A 19045-nucleotide genomic window follows, 5' to 3' on the forward strand; every position below is an offset into this window, starting at 1 on the left:
CTGTCCCTCTACCTGTCTATCTACCTACCTACCCCTCTACCTATCGTTCTGTCCCTCTACCTGTCTACCTACCTACCTACCCCTCTACCTATCGTTCTGTCCCTCTACCTGTCTACCTACCTACCTACCCCTCTACCTATCGTTCTGTCCCTCTACCTGTCTACCTACCTACCTACCCCTCTACCTATCGTTCTGTCCCTCTACCTGTCTACCTACCTACCTACCCCTCTACCTATCGTTCTGGCCCTCTACCTGTCTACCTACCTACCTACCCCTCTACCTATCGTTCTGTCCCTCTACCTGTCTACCTACCTACCTACCCCTCTACCTATCGTTCTGGCCCTCTACCTGTCTACCTACCTACCTACCCCTCTACCTATCGTTCTGTCCCTCTACCTGTCTACCTCTCTCTGTTTACCTGTCTGTCTTTCTGTCTATTCCTCCTCCTCCTCTCCTGTAGGATGACCCCTGACCTCTCTCGCTCTGTCTCTCCTCTCACCTGTAGGATGACCCCATGACTAACCTGAACACAGCCTTCGACGTGGCAGAGAAGTACCTGGACATTCCCAAGATGTTGGACGCTGAGGGTAAGACCAGGAGGGTCAAGGGTTAAGGAAGTGTTTCCCAAACCTGGTCCTGAAGACCCAACCCTTTGATTATTTGAATCGGGTGTTAGTGTTCGGGTCAGAACGAACATGTGCACTCCTTTGGGTCCCCAGAACCAGGATGAAGAAACACAAAGCAGACAGAAGTGGAGACTGTGACATGCATGAAGAAATGACCTTAACAGTGTCGTTTGGTGTTTAAACTAGATACAAATGCAGCTTGGCGCCCTATTCCCTATTAAGTGCACTACTTTTGACCAGCTTTGGTGTAAAGCAGTGCACTATATAGGTAATATGGTGCCATTAGGGATGCAGCCGTTGTCTTTCAGTGGTATTTGTTCGTTCCAAGATATTTTGACCCCACAGAAGGTTGTCTGGTCCTCTCATTTTTCAGGAAGCTGAACGGAGGAATAAAGTCAGCTGACAGACTCCTCTTTCCTTCTCCCAGTGCACCATTTTAAACTGGTTATCTCTGTACATAAATATACATGTCATGGAGGGTTAGAGAGAGAGAGAGAGTGAGAGTGTGTGTGTGTGTGTGTGTGTGTGTGTGTGTGTGTGTTTGCGTACGTGTGTGTGTGTTTGCGTACGTGTACGTACGTGCGAGTGCGTTTTCTAGAATTTTCCCCTAGATTAGCACGCCGTCTGGAGTGACTCAAAGGGGCGTTTCTCTTCCTGGATATTATTCTCCTGTTTATCATCATGTCATTGTGGGGTGGAGGTCTTTACCATAGAGTTGGATAGAGCAGGAGTTCTCAATATTTTTTTTGGGGACCGGGGACCCCACCCTCATAATCAGAACACAACTCTAGTGAGGTGATTAAAAATAGCATACAACGAGTTTTACTATGACTTCGGCGTTGCGTGTCCGGATGAACCAAGTCTCAGGGGAGTACAGTGGATACCAATAGTGAGCCTCTCAGACCCATGTTGCTCAGGGTTTAACAACGTTGGAGATTAATAATATGACATTGTATTACGACGTCTAAAATCACTCCACGGATCCCTTTGACAAAATGAGTTTCATCTGTTGTTGTTAGTAATATTAATTAAAACAATTATGTAGCCGTGTGTGTATGTATATATATATATATATATATATATATATATGTATATATAATATGTATATACAGTGAGGGAAAAAAGTATTTGATCCCCTGCTGATTTTGTACGTTTGCCCACTGACAAAGAAATGATCAGTCTATAATTTTAATGGTAGGTTTATTTGAACAGTGAGAGACAGAATAACAACAAAAGTATCCAGAAAAACGCATATCAAAAATGTTATGAATTTATTTGCATTTTAATGAGGGAAATAAGTATTTGACCCCTCTGCAAAACATGACTTAGTACTTGGTTGGAAAACCCTTGTTGGCAATCACAGAGGTCAGACGTTTCTTGTAGTTGGCCACCAGCTTTGCACACATCTCAGGAGGGATTTTGTGCCACTCGTCTTTGCAGATCTTCTTCAAGTCATTAAGGTTTCGAGGCTGACGTTTGGCAACTCCCTCCACAGATTTTCTATGGGATTAAGGTTTGGAGACTGGCTAGGCCACTCCTGGACCTTAATGTGCTTCTTCTTGAGCCACTCCTTTGTTGCCTTGGCCGTGTGTTTTGGGTCATTGTCAAGCTGGAATACCCATCCACGACCCATTTTCAATACCCTGGCTGAGGGAAGGAGGTTTTCACCCAAGATTTGACGGTACATGGCCCCGTCCATCGTCCCTTTGATGCGGTGAAGTTGTCTTGTCCCCTTAGCAGAAAAACACCCCCAAAGCATAATGTTTCCACCTCCATGTTTGACGGTGGGGATGGTTTCTTGGATTCATAGGCAGCATTCCTCCTCCTCCAAACACAGCAAGTTGAGTTGATGCCAAGAACTCCAGTCTCATCTGACCACAACACGTTCACCCAGTTGTCCTCTGAATCATTCAGATGTTCATTGGCAAACTTCAGACGGGCATGTATATGTGCTTTCTTGAGCAGGGGGACCTTGCGGGCGCTGCAGGATTTCAGTCCTTCACGGCGTAGTGTGTTACCAATTGTTTTCTTGGTGACTATGGTCCCTGCTGCCTTGAGATCATTGACAAGATCCTCCTGTGTAGTTCTGGGCTGGTTCCTCACCATTCTCATGATCATTGCAACTCCACGAGGTGAGATCTAGCATGGAGCCCCAGGCTGAGGGAGATTGACAGTTCTTTTGTGTTTCTTCCATTTGCGAATAATCACAGAAACTGTTATCACCTTCTCACCAAGCTGCTTGGCGATGGTCTTGTAGCCCATTCCAGCCTTGTGTAGGTCTACAATCTTGTCCCTGTAATCCTTGGAGAGCTCTTTGGTCTTGGCCATGGTGGAGAGTTTGGAATCTGATTGATTGATTGCTTCTGTGGACAGGTATCTTTTATACAGGTAAGAAACTGAGATTAGGAGCGCTCCCTTTAAGAGTGTGCTCCTAATCTCAGTTCGTTACCTCTATGAAAGACACCTGGGAGCCAGAAATCTTTCTGATTGAGAAGGGGTCAAATACTTATTTCCCTCATTAAAATGCAAATCAATTTATAACATTTTTGACATGCGTATTTCAGGATATTTTTGTTGTTATTCTGTCTCTCACTGTTCAAATAAACCTACCATTAAAATTATAGACTGATCATTTCTTTGTCAGTGGGCAAACGTACAAAATCAGCAGGGGATCAAATACTTTTTTCCTTCACTGTATATATATATATTATATATACAGTGGGGAGAACAAGTATTTGATACACTGCCGATTTTGCAGGTTTTCCTACTTACAAAGCATGTAGAGGTCTGTAATTTTTATCATAGGTACACTTCAACTGTGAGAGACGGAATCTAAAACAAAAATCCAGAAAATCACATTGTATGATTTTTAAGTAATTATTTGCTTTTTAATCTAAGGTCTAAGTCACTGCATCTCAGTGCTTTAGGCTTCACTGCAGACACCCTGGTTCGAATCCAGGCTGTATCACAACCGGCCGTGATTGGGATTCCCGTAGGGTGGCGCACAGTTGGCCCAGCGTTGTCCAGGTTTGGCCGGGGGGTGCCGTCATTGTAAATAAAAATTTGTTTTTAACTGACTTGCCTAGTTAAATAAACGTTAAATACATTTTTACTCCCGGATTTAGGCTTGCCATAACAAAGGGGTTGAATACTTATTGACAGAAGACATTTCAGTTTTTCAAATTAATTTGTAAAAAAATTCTAAAAACATGGTTCCACTTTGACATTACGTGATATTGTGTGTAGACCGGTGACACAAAATCTAAACTTAAAACATTTTAAATTCAGGCTGTGACACAACAAAATGTGGGGAAAAGTACAGGGGGTGTGAATACTTTCTGAAGGCAATGTACAGGCACTGCTGTCACTGACGCTATTATTGCAAAGATACAAAGATCCTATTTCAACTCTATGGTCATTTGTCTGCTGTGTTCAACCTATCCAGAAGTAGTATAGTGTATTTAGAGAACAGGGTGTGTTTACCATTCACCAACCAGTCTTTACCACATGTCATTTATCTGTTGTGTTTAACATGATCATTACCATACCCCCTCCTCCCCCTCTCCTCCTCCCTCCACCCCCCCATCCACGCTCTCTCTCTCTACAGACATCGTGGGCACGGCCCGCCCGGATGAAAAGGCCATCATGACCTACGTGTCTAGCTTCTACCACGCATTCTCTGGCGCCCAGAAGGTATCCCAGGATGCAACTCTCCCCCCTCCTCCTCACCTCTTCCTCACTTCTCCGTTCTCTTCCTCACCTCTCCCCCTCTCCCTCCTCACCTCTCCCCCTCCTCCTCACCTTTCCCCCTCCTCACCTTTCCCCCCCCTCCTCCTCCTCCCCTCTCCCCCTCCTCCTCCTCTCCCTCCTCCTCCTCACCTCCTGGTAGTTTGGTTCCTGCTCCTCTATCTGTCCTCTAACACTAACCATTCTCTCTCTGCAGCTGCACCGCCCCCGCCCAACAGGGGGGAACCTCTCACGCTCTTCCTCTTCTCTCTCCGCATTGGTTCACAGTTTCACACCTCCAAATGCATGATGGGAAAATAAATAGTCTATCTCTGTTGCTATAACAGGCACCAGTCAGACCGTCTCCAGTCAGTCAGACCAGTCTACCCCAACTAATTCAACTCCTAGTACATGTAATTGTTTGATTGGATTCATCACTTTATGTAGCGAGGGAGGGAAGGGGGGGGGGGCTCCTTAACCCCAACTACCGCCAATGTGTACTTGGTCACCTTTGAGTTGAGTGAGTCATGTTTTCACTGGATCTCTCAGCACATAGATAGACGTAGTTTTATGTGAAACCATCTGGTTCTACAGTGGTTGATGATCGTTGTTCGGGGTCTCTTCGCTTTAACAGGTTTCTTTTCAGAGTGAATTCAGGATATCAATATGTGTGATACACATATCTGTAGTGAGACAGAAGAACACGTTATTCTTCAGTATGTAACGTTATTTTATTTTTTTATCTCTCAACTGAGAAGAAGAAGAGTTGTGTCGTTATATAAGGACCAGAACTAAAGAAGAAGAAGAGTTGTGTAGTTATATAAGGACCAGAACTAAAGAAGAAGAGTTGTGTAGTTATATAAGGACCAGAACTAAAGAAGAAGAAGAGTTGTGTAGTTATATAAGGACCAGAACTAAAGAAGAAGAAGAGTTGTGTAGTTATATAAGGACCAGAACTAAAGAAGAAGAAGAGTTGTGTAGTTATATAAGGACCAGAACTAAAGAAGAAGAGTTGTGTAGTTATATAAGGACCAGAACTAAAGAAGAAGTGTTGTGTAGTTATATAAGGACCAGAACTAAAGAAGAAGAAGAGTTGTGTAGTTATATAAGGACCAGAACTAAAGAAGAAGAAGAGTTGTCTAGTTATATAAGGACCAGAACTAAAGAAGAAGAGTTGTGTAGTTATATAAGGACCAGAACTAAAGAAGAAGAGTTGTGTAGTTATATAAGGACCAGAACTAAAGAAGAAGAGTTGTGTAGTTATATAAGGACCAGAACTAAAGAAGAAGAGTTGTGTAGTTATATAAGGACCAGAACTAAAGAAGAAGAAGAGTTGTGTAGTTATATAAGGACCAGAACTAAAGAAGAAGAAGAGTTGTGTAGTTATATAAGGACCAGAACTAAAGAAGAAGAAGAGTTGTGTAGTTATATAAGGACCAGAACTAAAGAAGAAGAAGAGTTGTGTAGTTATATAAGGACCAGAACTAAAGAAGAAGAGTTGTGTAGTTATATAAGGACCAGAACTAAAGAAGAAGAAGAGTTGTGTAGTTATATAAGGACCAGAACTAAAGAAGAAGAAGAGTTGTGTAGTTATATAAGGACCAGAACTAAAGAAGAAGAAGAGTTGTGTAGTTATATAAGGACCAGAACTAAAGAAGAAGAAGAGTTGTGTAGTTATATAAGGACCAGAACTAAAGAAGAAGAGTTGTATAGTTATATAAGGACCAGAACTAAAGAAGAAGAAGAGTTGTATAGTTATATAAGGACCAGAACTAAAGAAGAAGAGTTGTGTAGTTATATAAGGACCAGAACTAAAGAAGAAGAGTTGTATAGTTATATAAGGACCAGAACTAAAGAAGAAGAAGAGTTGTATAGTTATATAAGGACCAGAACTAAAGAAGAAGAGTTGTGTAGTTATATAAGGACCAGAACTAAAGAAGAAGAGTTGTGTAGTTATATAAGGACCAGAACTAAAGAAGAAGAGTTGTGTAGTTATTTAAGGACCAGAACTAAAGAAGAAGAAGAGTTGTGTAGTTATATAAGGACCAGAACTAAAGAAGAAGAAGAGTTGTGTAGTTATATAAGGACCAGAACTAAAGAAGAAGAAGAGTTGTGTAGTTATATAAGGACCAGAACTAAAGAAGAAGAAGAGTTGTGTAGTTATATAAGGACCAGAACTAAAGAAGAAGAGTTGTATAGTTATATAGGGACCAGAACTAAAGAAGAAGAAGAGTTGTGTAGTTATATAAGGACCAGAACTAAAGAAGAAGAAGAGTTGTGTAGTTATATAAGGACCAGAACTAAAGAAGAAGAAGAGTTGTGTAGTTATATAAGGACCAGAACTAAAGAAGAAGAGTTGTGTAGTTATATAAGAACCAGAACTAAAGAAGAAGAAGAGTTGTGTAGTTATATAAGGACCAGAACTAAAGAAGAAGAGTTGTGTAGTTATATAAGGACCAGAACTAAAGAAGAAGAGTTGTGTAGTTATATAAGGACCAGAACTAAAGAAGAAGAAGAGTTGTGTCGTTATATAAGGACCAGAACTAAAGAAGAAGAAGAGTTGTATAGTTATATAAGGACCAGAACTAAAGAAGAAGAGTTGTGTAGTTATATAAGGACCAGAACTAAAGAAGAAGAAGAGTTGTGTAGTTATATAAGGACCAGAACTAAAGAAGAAGAGTTGTGTAGTTATATAAGGACCAGAACTAAAGAAGAAGAGTTGTGTAGTTATATAAGGACCAGAACTAAAGAAGAAGAGTTGTGTAGTTATATAAGGACCAGAACTAAAGAAGAAGAAGAGTTGTGTAGTTATATAAGGACCAGAACTAAAGAAGAAGAGTTGTATAGTTATATAAGGACCAGAACTAAAGAAGAAGAAGAGTTGTGTAGTTATATAAGGACCAGAACTAAAGAAGAAGAGTTGTGTAGTTATATAAGGACCAGAACTAAAGAGCACATTGCAGCAGCCAGGCAGCAGAGAGACCAGCTGTGTTTAAAAGACAGAGTGGAAAAAAGATTCTCTCTATTTATAATTGGAAGAGAGTATTCAGACACGGCCTTCCATTTTATTATGGCATGTAGAAGAAGAAGGAGAGGAATGGGGTCAAGAAGAAGAGTAGGAGCAGTATATAGTGAACCTCCATGTAGCTCAGATTACTGTATAAAGAAGGCGACATCAGACAAATGCACACTATCAACAAGTATGCTGAATTCAGTCAGAGGCTTTTCTAAATGTGAAAGAGCCAACTCCTACCCACCTGTTTAGTGGTGACACCATTACTAAATGTGAAAGAGCCAACTCCTACCCACCTGTTTAGTGGTGACACCATTACTAAATGTGAAAGAGCCAACTCCTACCCACCTGTTTAGTGGTGACACCATTACTAAATGTGAAAGAGCCAACTCCTACCCACCTGCTTAGTGGTGACACCATTACTAAATGTGAAAGAGCCAACTCCTACCCACCTGTTTAGTGGTGACACCATTACTAAATGTGAAAGAGCCAACTCCTACCCACCTGCTTAGTGGTGACACCATTACTAAATGTGAAAGAGCCAACTCCTACCCACCTGTTTAGTGGTGACACCATTACTAAATGTGAAAGAGCCAACTCTTACCCACCTGTTTAGTGGTGACACCAGGAATAGTAACCATTGGGACTATAACAGCTAAACCGCCAATAGAATCCAAACAGACAAACTAACAAACCAACCAACCTGGTCAGACTGGTGTCTGACAACCTGGTCAGACTGGTGTCTGACAACCTGGTCAGACTGGTGTCTGACAACCTGGTCAGACTGGTGTCTAACAACCTGGTCAGACTGGTGTCTGACAACCTGGTCAGACTGGTGCCTGTTGTCTCCTCTCTTCCTGGTGTCTAACAACCTGGTCAGACTGGTGTCTGTTGTCTCCTCTCTCCCTGGTGTCTAACAACCTGGTCAGACTGGTGTCTGACGTCTCCTCTCCTCCTGGTGTCTAACAACCTGGTCAGACTGGTGTCTGTTGTCTCCTCTCCTTCTGGTGTCTGACAACCTGGTCAGACTGGTGTCTGACAACCTGGTCAGACTGGTGTCTAACAACCTGGTCAGACTGGTGTCTAACAACCTGGTCAGACTGGTGTCTGACGTCTCCTCTCTTCCTGGTGTCTGTTGTCTCCTCTCTCCCTGGTGTCTGACTGGTGCCTGACGTCTCCTCTCTCCCTGGTGTCTAACAACCTGGTCAGACTGGTGTCTAACAACCTGGTCAGACTGGTGTCTGTTGTCTCCTCTCTCCCTGGTGTCTAACAACCTGGTCAGACTGGTGCCTGTTGTCTCCTCTCTCCCTGGTGTCTAACAACCTGGTCAGACTGGTGCCTGTTGTCTCCTCTCTCCCTGGTGTCTAACAACCTGGTCAGACTGGTGTCTAACAACCTGGTCAGACTGGTGCCTGTTGTCTCCTCTCTCCCTGGTGTCTAACAACCTGGTCAGACTGGTGTCTAACAACCTGGTCAGACTGGTGTCTGTTGTCTCCTCTCTCCCTGGTGTCTAACAACCTGGTCAGACTGGTGCCTGTTGTCTCCTCTCTCCCTGGTGTCTGACAACCTGGTCAGACTGGTGCCTGTTGTCTCCTCTCTCCCTGGTGTCTAACAACCTGGTCAGACTGGTGTCTGACGTCTCCTCTCCTCCTGGTGTCTAACAACCTGGTCAGACTGGTGTCTGTTGTCTCCTCTCTCCCTGGTGTCTAACAACCTGGTCAGACTGGTGTCTGACGTCTCCTCTCCTCCTGGTGTCTAACAACCTGGTCAGACTGGTGCCTGTTGTCTCCTCTCTTCCTGGTGTCTGACTGTACTGCGCCACCTGCTGGAACCTTTTGTCTCTGCACACTTTTACTCTGCGCTTCTCTCTCTCTTTTTTTCCATCTCTCCTTCCCTCTCCCCTTCTCCTCCTCCCTTTGTTCCCTGGGCAGACATCGTTAGCACGTTGAGGCCGGATGAGAAGGCCATCATGACTTATGTGTCGTGTTACTACCACGCTTTCTCAGGCAAGCAGAAGGTACAGTACCACAGTGTTACTACCAGGCCTTCTCAGGCAAGCAGAAGGTGAGCGCCTCCCTCTAGTCTCTAGTCTTTAGTCTTTCTAGACCACTAGAGACCGTAATAGTCCTGTACCACTAGAGACTGTAATAGTCATATACCACTAGAGACTGTAATAGTCCTGTACCACTAGAGACTGTAATAGTCCTGTACCACTAGAGACTGTAATAGTCCTGTACCACTAGAGACTAATAGTCCTGTACCACTAGAGACTGTAATAGTCCTGTACCACTAGAGACCGTAATAGTCTTGTACCACTAGAGACTGTAATAGTCATATACCACTAGAGACTGTAATAGTCCTGTACCACTAGAGACTGCAATAGTCCTGTACCACTAGAGACTGCAATAGTCCTGTACCACTAGAGACTGTAATAGTCCTGTACCACTAGAGACTGTAATAGTCCTGTACCACTAGAGACTGTAATAGTCCTGTACCACTAGAGACTGTAATAGTCATATACCACTAGAGACTGTAATAGTCCTGTACCACTAGAAACTGTAATAGTCCTGTACCACTAGAGACTGTAATAGTCCTGTACCACTAGAGACTAATAGTCCTGTACCACTAGAGACTGTAATAGTCCTGTACCACTAGAGACCGTAATAGTCCTGTACCACTAGAGACCGTAATAGTCCTGTACCACTAGAGACTGTAATAGTCCTGTACCACTAGAGACTGTAATAGTCCTGTACCACTAGAGACTGTAATAGTCATATACCACTAGAGACTGTAATAGTCCTGTACCACTAGAGACTGTAATAGTCCTGTACCACTAGAGACTGTAATAGTCCTGTACCACTGGAGACTGTAATAGTCATATACCACTAGAGACTGTAATAGTCCTGTACCACTAGAGACTGTAATAGTCCTGTACCACTAGAGACTGTAATAGTCCTGTACCACTAGAGACTGTAATAGTCCTGTACCACTAGAGACTGTAATAGTCCTGTACCACTAGAGACCGTAATAGTCCTGTACCACTAGAGACCGTAATAGTCCTGTACCACTAGAGACTGTAATAGTCCTGTACCACTAGAGACCAATAGTCCTGTACCACTAGAGACCGTAATAGTCCTGTACCACTAGAGACGTACCACTAGAGACCGTAATAGTCCTGTACCACTAGAGACTGTAATAGTCCTGTACCACTAGAGCCTGCAATAGTCCTGTACCACTAGAGACTGTAATAGTCCTGTACCACTAGAGACCGTAATAGTCCTGTACCACTAGAGACCGTAATAGTCCTGTACCACTAGAGACCGTAATAGTCCTGTACCACTAGAGACCGTAATAGTCCTGTACCACTAGAGACTGTAATAGTCCTGTACCACTAGAGACTGTAATAGTCCTGTACCACTAGAGACTGTAATAGTCCTGTACCACTAGAGACTGTAATAGTCATATACCACTAGAGACTGTAATAGTCCTGTACCACTAGAGACTGTAATAGTCCTGTACCACTAGAGACTGTAATAGTCATATACCACTAGAGACTGTAATAGTCATATACCACTAGAGACTGTAATAGTCATATGCCACTAGAGACTGTAATAGTCCTGTACCACTAGAGATCGTAATAGTCCTGTACCACTAGAGACCGTAATAGTCATATACCACTAGAGACTGTAATAGTCCTGTACCACTAGAGACTGTAATAGTCCTGTACCACTAGAGACTGTAATAGTCCTGTACCACTAGAGACCGTAATAGTCCTGTACCACTAGAGACTGTAATAGTCATATACCACTAGAGACTGTAATAGTCCTGTACCACTAGAGACTGTAATAGTCCTGTACCACTAGAGACTGTAATAGTCATATACCACTAGAGACTGTAATAGTCATATACCACTAGAGACTGTAATAGTCCTGTACCGCTAGAGACCGTAATAGTCCTGTACCGCTAGAGACCGTAATAGTCCTGTACCGCTAGAGACCGTAATAGTCCTGTACCACTAGAGACCGTAATAGTCCTGTACCACTAGAGACTGTAATAGTCCTGTACCACTAGAGACTAATAGTCCTGTACCACTAGAGACTGTAATAGTCCTGTACCACTAGAGACTGTAATAGTCCTGTACCACTAGAGACCGTAATAGTCCTGTACCACTAGAGACCGTAATAGTCCTGTACCACTAGAGACCGTAATAGTCCTGTACCACTAGAGACCGTAATAGTCCTGTACCATAGTTCTATACCACCACACCTTAGTCCTATACCACCAGACCACCATACCATAGTCCTATACCACCATACCATAGTCCTAGACCACCATACCATAGTCCTTCCAATAGTCCTATACCACCATACCATAGTCCTATACCACCATACCATAGTCCTATACCACTAGACCACCATACCATAGTCCTTCCAATAGTCCTATACCACTAAACCATAGTCCTATACCACTAGACCACCATACCATAGTCCTATACCACCATACCATAGTCCTATACCACTAGACCACTATACCATAGTCCTATACCACCATACCATAGTCCTATACCACTAAACCACCATACCATAGTCCTTCCAATAGTCCTATACCACTAAACCAACATACCATAGTCCTTCCAATAGTCCTATACCACCAGACCATAGTCCTTCCAATAGTCCTATACCACTAAACCACCATACCATAGTCCTTCCAATAGTCCTAAACCACCAGACCATAGTCCTATACCACTAGACCACCGTATAAAGTAGTCCCGATGCTTCTCGGTGGTGCAGGATGAATGAACAGGGTCCCGGTGCTTCTCGGTGGTGCAGGATGAATGAACAGGGTCCCGATGCTTCTCGGTGGTGCAGGATGAATGAACAGGGTCCCGATGCGTCTCGGTGGTGCAGGATGAATGAACAGGGTCCCGATGCTTCTCGGTGGTGCAGGATGAATGAACAGGGTCCTGATGTGTCCGTTGACATGGAGCTAAACATCTTCACCGGCATTTTACAAGGTTTTATGTCATCCAATGGAAGAGAATGATCAACGTAACAAAAATAAACTTAAACATGAAGTCCAACGTTCAATGGACAGCTATCTGAAGAAGAAACTGAGCTAAGTGATGAGCACATACAGCCTACAAATAATATAAGGAAACTTTGAGTGGGCTAGCTCGTCGTATTATTCACTTAACTGTTACGCTAGCTGCTAGTACTACAGTAGCAGCTAATACATTAGCTAATGTTAGTTAGCTTGCCAAAAGTCACATAATCCACTAGATGGTTTAATTCTCCGTAGTCCAAAGTGGTGGTGTAACTTCACAGCGGCAACATGACTAGGAAGAAGATTCACGTTGTATGCCACGGATGAACCGCCTCGGCTTGAGAGGGAGATTCAAATCCGTGTGACCGTCCATTCTAAGTCACACGTTGTTTGGCTGGGAAGGCTATTCCATAGGCAGTGTTGAGGGACCCAATCTGGCGTTTGACATCATCGTAGCCTTTTCTTTTTTCAGTGCAGATCCGCGGATAGGTCAGGGAAGGACATGATCTCTTGGTCCCCGTACATCACCTTGCCCATAGCCCTGGCTTTCCGTCTCACTCAGACTTGTCTTAAAAGTTGAGAAACTTCATGATAAGGAATCGAGGAGAGGGGTGGTTTCTTAGGCCTGAAGGAGCCGGAAGCCTATGGGCTCTTTCAATGCGCAGGGAGTCCGGAAAGTTGTCCAGGCCTAATGCCTCGGATAGGCATCTTTTGAGAAATGCAACTGCGTCACCATTTTCCACTTTTTCGGGTAGATTAACCCATTCTCAAATTTGACCTCCTGTTTATGGTTCTCGAGCGAGTTTAGTTTTGAAGTAAGGTCCGCCACCTGTTTTCCAACTTTTCGATCGTTGTTTTGACAGATAGGTAGAGAGATATATAGACAGAGAGAAACAGTTAGATATCTAGACAGAGAGGAGGAGGAGTTAGATATCTAGACAGAGAGAGGAGGAGTTAGATATCTAGACAGAGAGAGGAGGAGAGTTAGATATCTAGACAGAGAGAGGGGGAGAGTTAGATATCTAGACAGAGAGAGGGGGAGAGTTAGATATCTAGACAGAGAGAGGAGGAGAGTTAGATATTTAGACAGAGAGAGGAGGAGAGTTAGATATCTAGACAGAGAGAGGAGGAGAGTTAGATATCTAGACAGAGAGAGGAGGAGAGTTAGATATTTAGACAGAGAGAGGAGGAGAGTTAGATATCTAGACAGAGAGAGGAGGAGAGTTAGATATCTAGACAGAGAGAGGGGGAGAGTTAGATATCTAGACAGAGAGAGGGGGAGAGTTAGATATCTAGACGGAGAGAGGGGGAGAGTTAGATATTTAGACAGAGAGGGGGAGAGTTAGATATCTAGACAGAGAGAGGGGGAGAGTTAGATATTTAGACAGAGAGAGGAGGAGAGTTATATATCTAGACAGAGAGAGGGGGAGAGTTAGATATATAGACAGAGAGAGGAGGAGAGTTATATATCTAGACAGAGAGAGGGAGAGTTATATATCTAGACAGAGAGAGGGAGAGTTAGATATCTAGACAGAGAGGGGGAGAGTTAGATATCTAGACAGAGAGGGGGAGAGTTAGATATCTAGAGAGAGAGAGGGAGAGTTAGATATCTAGACAGAGAGGGGGAGAGTTAGATATCTAGACAGAGAGAGGGGGAGAGTTAGATATCTAGACAGAGAGAGGGGGAGAGTTAGATATCTAGACAGAGAGAGGGGGAGAGTTAGATATCTAGACGGAGAGAGGGGGAGAGTTAGATATCTAGACGGAGAGAGGGGGAGAGTTAGATATCTAGACGGAGAGAGGGGGAGAGTTAGATATCTAGACAGAGAGAGGGGGAGAGTTAGATATCTAGACAGAGAGAGGAGGAGAGTTAGATATCTAGACAGAGAGAGGAGGAGAGTTAGATATCTAGAGAGAGAGAGGGAGAGTTAGATATCTAGACAGAGAGGGGGAGAGTTAGATATCTAGACAGAGAGAGGAGGAGAGTTAGATATTTAGACAGAGAGAGGAGGAGAGTTAGATATTTAGACAGAGAGGAGGAGAGTTAGATATCTAGACAGAGAGAGGAGGAGAGTTAGATATCTAGAGAGAGAGAGGGAGAGTTAGATATCTAGACAGAGAGGGGGAGAGTTAGATATCTAGACGGAGAGAGGGGGAGAGTTAGATATCTAGACAGAGAGAGGGGGAGAGTTAGATATCTAGAGAGAGGGGGAGAGTTAGATATCTAGACAGAGAGAGGAGGAGAGTTAGATATCTAGACAGAGAGAGGAGGAGAGTTAGATATCTAGACGGAGAGAGGGGGAGAGTTAGATATCTAGACGGAGAGAGGAGGATAGTTAGATATCTAGACAGAGAGAGGAGGATAGTTAGATATCTAGACAGAGAGAGGGAGAGTTAGATATCTAGACAGAGAGAGGAGGACAGTTAGATATCTAGACAGAGAGAGGAGGAGAGTTAGATATCTAGACGGAGAGAGGGGGAGAGTTAGATATCTAGACAGAGAGGGGGAGAGAGAGTTAGATATTGACAGAGAGAGGGAGAGAGAGTTAGATATCTAGACAGAGAGAGGGGGAGAGTTAGATATCTAGACAGAGAGAGGAGGATAGTTAGATATCTAGACAGAGAGAGGAGGATAGTTAGATATCTAGACAGAGAGAGGAGGATAGTTAGATATCTAGACAGAGAGGAGGAGAGTTAGATATCTAGACAGAGAGAGGGAGAGAGTTAGATATCTAGACAGAGAGAGGGAGAGTTAGATATCTAGACAGAGAGAGGAGGAGAGTTAGATATCTAGACAGAGAGGAGGAGAGTTAGATATCTAGACAGAGAGGAGGAGAGTTAGATATCTAGACAGAGAGAGGGAGAGAGAGTTAGATATCTAGACAGAGAGAGGGAGAGAGAGTTAGATATTGACAGAGAGAGGGAGAGAGAGTTAGATACAGGATCTAGAGAGGGAGAGAGAGTTAGATACAGTATCTAGAGAGGGAGAGAGAGTTAGATACAGTATCTAGAGAGGGCTAGAGTTTTTTTTAACCTTTATTTAACTAGGCAAGTCAGTTAAGAACAAATTCTTATTTTCAATGACGGCCTAGGAACAGTGGGTTAACTGCCTTGTTCAGGGGCAGAACGACAGATTTGTACCTTGTCAGCTCGGGGATTTGAACTTGCAAGTTAAATATCGAGAGAGAGAGTTAGATACAGTATCTAGAGAGGGAGAGAGAGTTAGATATTGAGAGAGAGTTAGATATCAAGAGAGAGAGAGAGAGTTAGATATTGAGAGAGAGAGAGAGAGATACAGTGTCTAGAGGGATAGAGAGTTAGATATCAAGAGAGAGTGTTAGATACAGTGTCTAGAGGGATAGAGAGTTAGATATCAAGAGAGAGAGTTAGATATCAAGAGAGAGAGTTAGATATCAACCATGACGTGTTCTGACTGACTACAGTAACCGTTCCCATGGCGATGATAGAATGTATTCACCATGTTCCTTCCTCTTCCTCCCCCAGGCGGAGACGGCAGCCAATCGGATCTGCAAGGTGCTTGCTGTCAACCAGGAGAATGAGCAGTTGATGGAGGATTACGAGAAGCTGGCTAGTGATGTAAGAACCACACCCCTTCTCTGTCCCCCTCCCCCATAATCAAAATCAATTCAAATTGTATTAGTCACATGTGCCCAAATACAACAGGTGTAGGTAGGCCTTACAGTGAAATGCTGAATACAACAGGTGTAGGTAGACCTTACAGTGAAATGCTGAATACAGCAGGTGTAGTAGACCTTACAGTGAAATGCTGAATACAACAGGTGTAGTAGACCTCACAGTGAAATGCCGAATACAACAGGTGTAGTAGACCTCACAGTGAAATGCTGAATACAACAGGTGTAGTAGACCTCACAGTGAAATGCCGAATACAACAGGTGTAGTAGACCTCACAGTGAAATGCTGAATACAACAGGTGTAGTAGACCTTACAGTGAAATGCTGAATACAACAGGTGTAGTAGACCTTTACAGTGAAATGCTGAATACAGCAGGTGTAGTAGACCTCACAGTGAAATGCTGAATACAACAGGTGTAGTAGACCTCACAGTGAAATGCTGAATACAACAGGTGTAGTAGACCTCACAGTGAAATGCTGAATACAACAGGTGTAGGTAGACTTTACAGTGAAATGCTGAATACAACAGGTGTAGTAGACCTCACAGTGAAATGCTGAATACAACAGGTGTAGTAGACCTTACAGTGAAATGCTGAATACAACAGGTGTAGTAGACCTCACAGTGAAATGCTGAATACAACAGGTGTAGGTAGACCTTACAGTGAAATGCTAAATACAACAGGTGTAGATAGACCTCACAGTGAAATGCTGAATACAACAGGTGTAGTAGACCTCACAGTGAAATGCTGAATACAACAGGTGTAGTAGACCTTACAGTGAAATGCTGAATACAACAGGTGTAGTAGACCTCACAGTGAAATGCTGAATACAACAGGTGTAGGTAGACTTTACAGTGAAATGCTGAATACAACAGGTGTAGTAGACCTCACAGTGAAATGCTGAATACAACAGGTGTAGTAGACCTCACAGTGAAATGCTGAATACAACAGGTGTAGTAGACCTCACAGTGAAATGCTGAATACAACAGGTGTAGTAGACCTCACAGTGAAATGCTGAATACAACAGGTGTAGTAGACCTCACAGTGAAATGCTGAATACAACAGGTGTAGTAGACCTTACAGTGAAATGCTGAATACAACAGGTGTAGTAGACCTCACAGTGAAATGCTGAATACAACAGGTGTAGTAGACCTTACAGTGAAATGCTGAATACAACAGGTGTAGTAGACCTCACAGTGAAATGCTGAATACAACAGGTGTAGTAGACCTCACAGTGAAATGCTGAATACAACAGGTAAGGTAGACCTCACAGTGAAATGCTTACTTACAGGCCCTTAACCAACAATGCTTTAAGAAGTTTTAAGGAACAAAACGTTTTAAGTAAAAAAATAGATAAGTCAAATATTTCAAATAAAAGTAACAAATAATTAAACAGCAGCAGTAAAATAACAATAGCGAGGCTATATACAGGGGTTGCCAGAGTCAATGTGCAGGGGCACCGGTTAGTCGAGGTAATTGAGGTAATATGTACATGTAGGTAGAGTTAAAGTGACTATGCATAGATAATAAACAGAGAGTAGCAGCAGCGTAAAAGAGGGGTCTGGGTAACCCTTTGATTAGCTGTTCAGGAGTCTTATGGTTTGGGGGTAGAAGCTGTTAAGAAGCCTTTTGGACTCTGCATCCCCCTCTCTTCCCTCTCTCCATACTCCCCCTCTCTCCATACTCCCCCTCTCTTCCCGCTCCCCCTCACCCCCTCTTTCTACTCCCAGTCCTAGCCCAGAGGCTGGTTGCTCTGACAGTGTAGAGACTAAGACCTCACAATGTCACACAACACAGGTGACAACTAGGTCTCAGAAATATGAGTAAAGCACCAGAGTGGCCTGTGTCTCAGGCTGTTTGTGCTGTCGTGTTACGCATGACAAGGAGTGGGTGGAATGATACCACAAACTGATCTGAGACCAGGCTAACAAAAAATGAACAGTAGGTAGAATTGTGTTGCTTGAATTAGCTTCCTACATTCACACTGCTACATGTATTAGTTATTCACTATTAGTAACAAAAGTTTCTCTCTCTCTCTTTCCATTCCTTTTTCTCATTGTGTTAACCTGCTCTACCACTCCTCCGTCTGTCCCTCTATACCTGCCCTGTCTGTCCCTCCTCTCCTCCTTCTCCTTCTGTCCCTCTATACCTGCCCTGTCTGTCCCTCCTCTCCTCCTTCCCCTTCTGTCCCTCTATACCTGCCCTGTCTGTCCCTCCTCTCCTCTCCTCCTTCTCCGTCTGTCCCTCTATACCTGCCCTGTCTGTCCCTCCTCTCCTCCTTCTCCTTCTGTCCCTCTATACCTGCCCTGTCTGTCCCTCCTCTCCTCTTTCTCCTTCTGTCCCTCTATACCTGCCCTGTCTGTCCCTCCTCTCCTCCTTCTCCTGCTGTCCCTCTATACCTGCCCTGTCTGTCCCTCCTCTCCTCATTCTCCTGCTGTCCCTCTATACCTGCCCTGTCTGTCCCTCCTCTCCTCCTTCTCCTGCTGTCCCTCTATACCTGCCCTCTATACCCCCCCCCCCCCCCCCCCCCCCCCCCCACATAGCTTCTAGAGTGGATCCGTCGCACCATCCCCTGGCTGGAGAACCGTGCTCCAGAGAACACCATGCAGGCCATGCAGCAGAAGCTGGAGGACTTCAGGGACTATCGCCGTCAACACAAGCCCCCCAAGGTTCTACCCGCTTGGATTGTTAGAATAATTGTCACTAATTCTTTTTATGAATCAGGGCTCCCTTGTGAAAGAGACATCGGTCTCAATGGGACTTCCCTGAATAGGTTTAATAATAATATGAACAATGTGTGACTAAGTCATTTTGGATAGAAACGTCTGCTAAGTGGCACATTTAATTGTGATATTAAAAGGTCCAGGAGAAGTGCCAGCTGGAGATCAACTTTAACACCCTGCAGACCAAGCTGAGGCTCAGCAACAGACCTGCCTTCATGCCTTCTGAGGGGAAGATGGTGTCGGTAGGTAACCTACAGTATGA

At 43.8% G+C, this 19045-nt stretch overlaps 1 protein-coding gene across 6 annotated transcripts in view; it reads left to right on the top strand.

The window, feature by feature from the left end:
- LOC129813256 (alpha-actinin-1) overlaps positions 1-19045 on the top strand; it is a 195728-nt gene that overhangs the window by 102283 nt on the left and 74400 nt on the right. For 3 of the 6 annotated variants that reach the window (XM_055865556.1, XM_055865558.1, XM_055865561.1), the window contains exons 7-11: positions 506-587; positions 4234-4319; positions 15913-16005; positions 18604-18729; positions 18921-19025. In XM_055865556.1, the coding sequence (XP_055721531.1) occupies positions 506-587; positions 4234-4319; positions 15913-16005; positions 18604-18729; positions 18921-19025 (492 nt within the window). Of the gene's footprint in view, positions 1-505; positions 588-4233; positions 4320-9296; positions 9383-15912; positions 16006-18603; positions 18730-18920; positions 19026-19045 lie in introns of all 6 variants that reach the window. The other 3 variants (XM_055865557.1, XM_055865559.1, XM_055865560.1) reach the window with 1 other exon arrangement.

Source organism: Salvelinus fontinalis, chromosome 16, assembly GCF_029448725.1.
Source record: "Salvelinus fontinalis isolate EN_2023a chromosome 16, ASM2944872v1, whole genome shotgun sequence".
In the NCBI taxonomy this organism is placed as follows: domain Eukaryota; kingdom Metazoa; phylum Chordata; class Actinopteri; order Salmoniformes; family Salmonidae; genus Salvelinus; species Salvelinus fontinalis.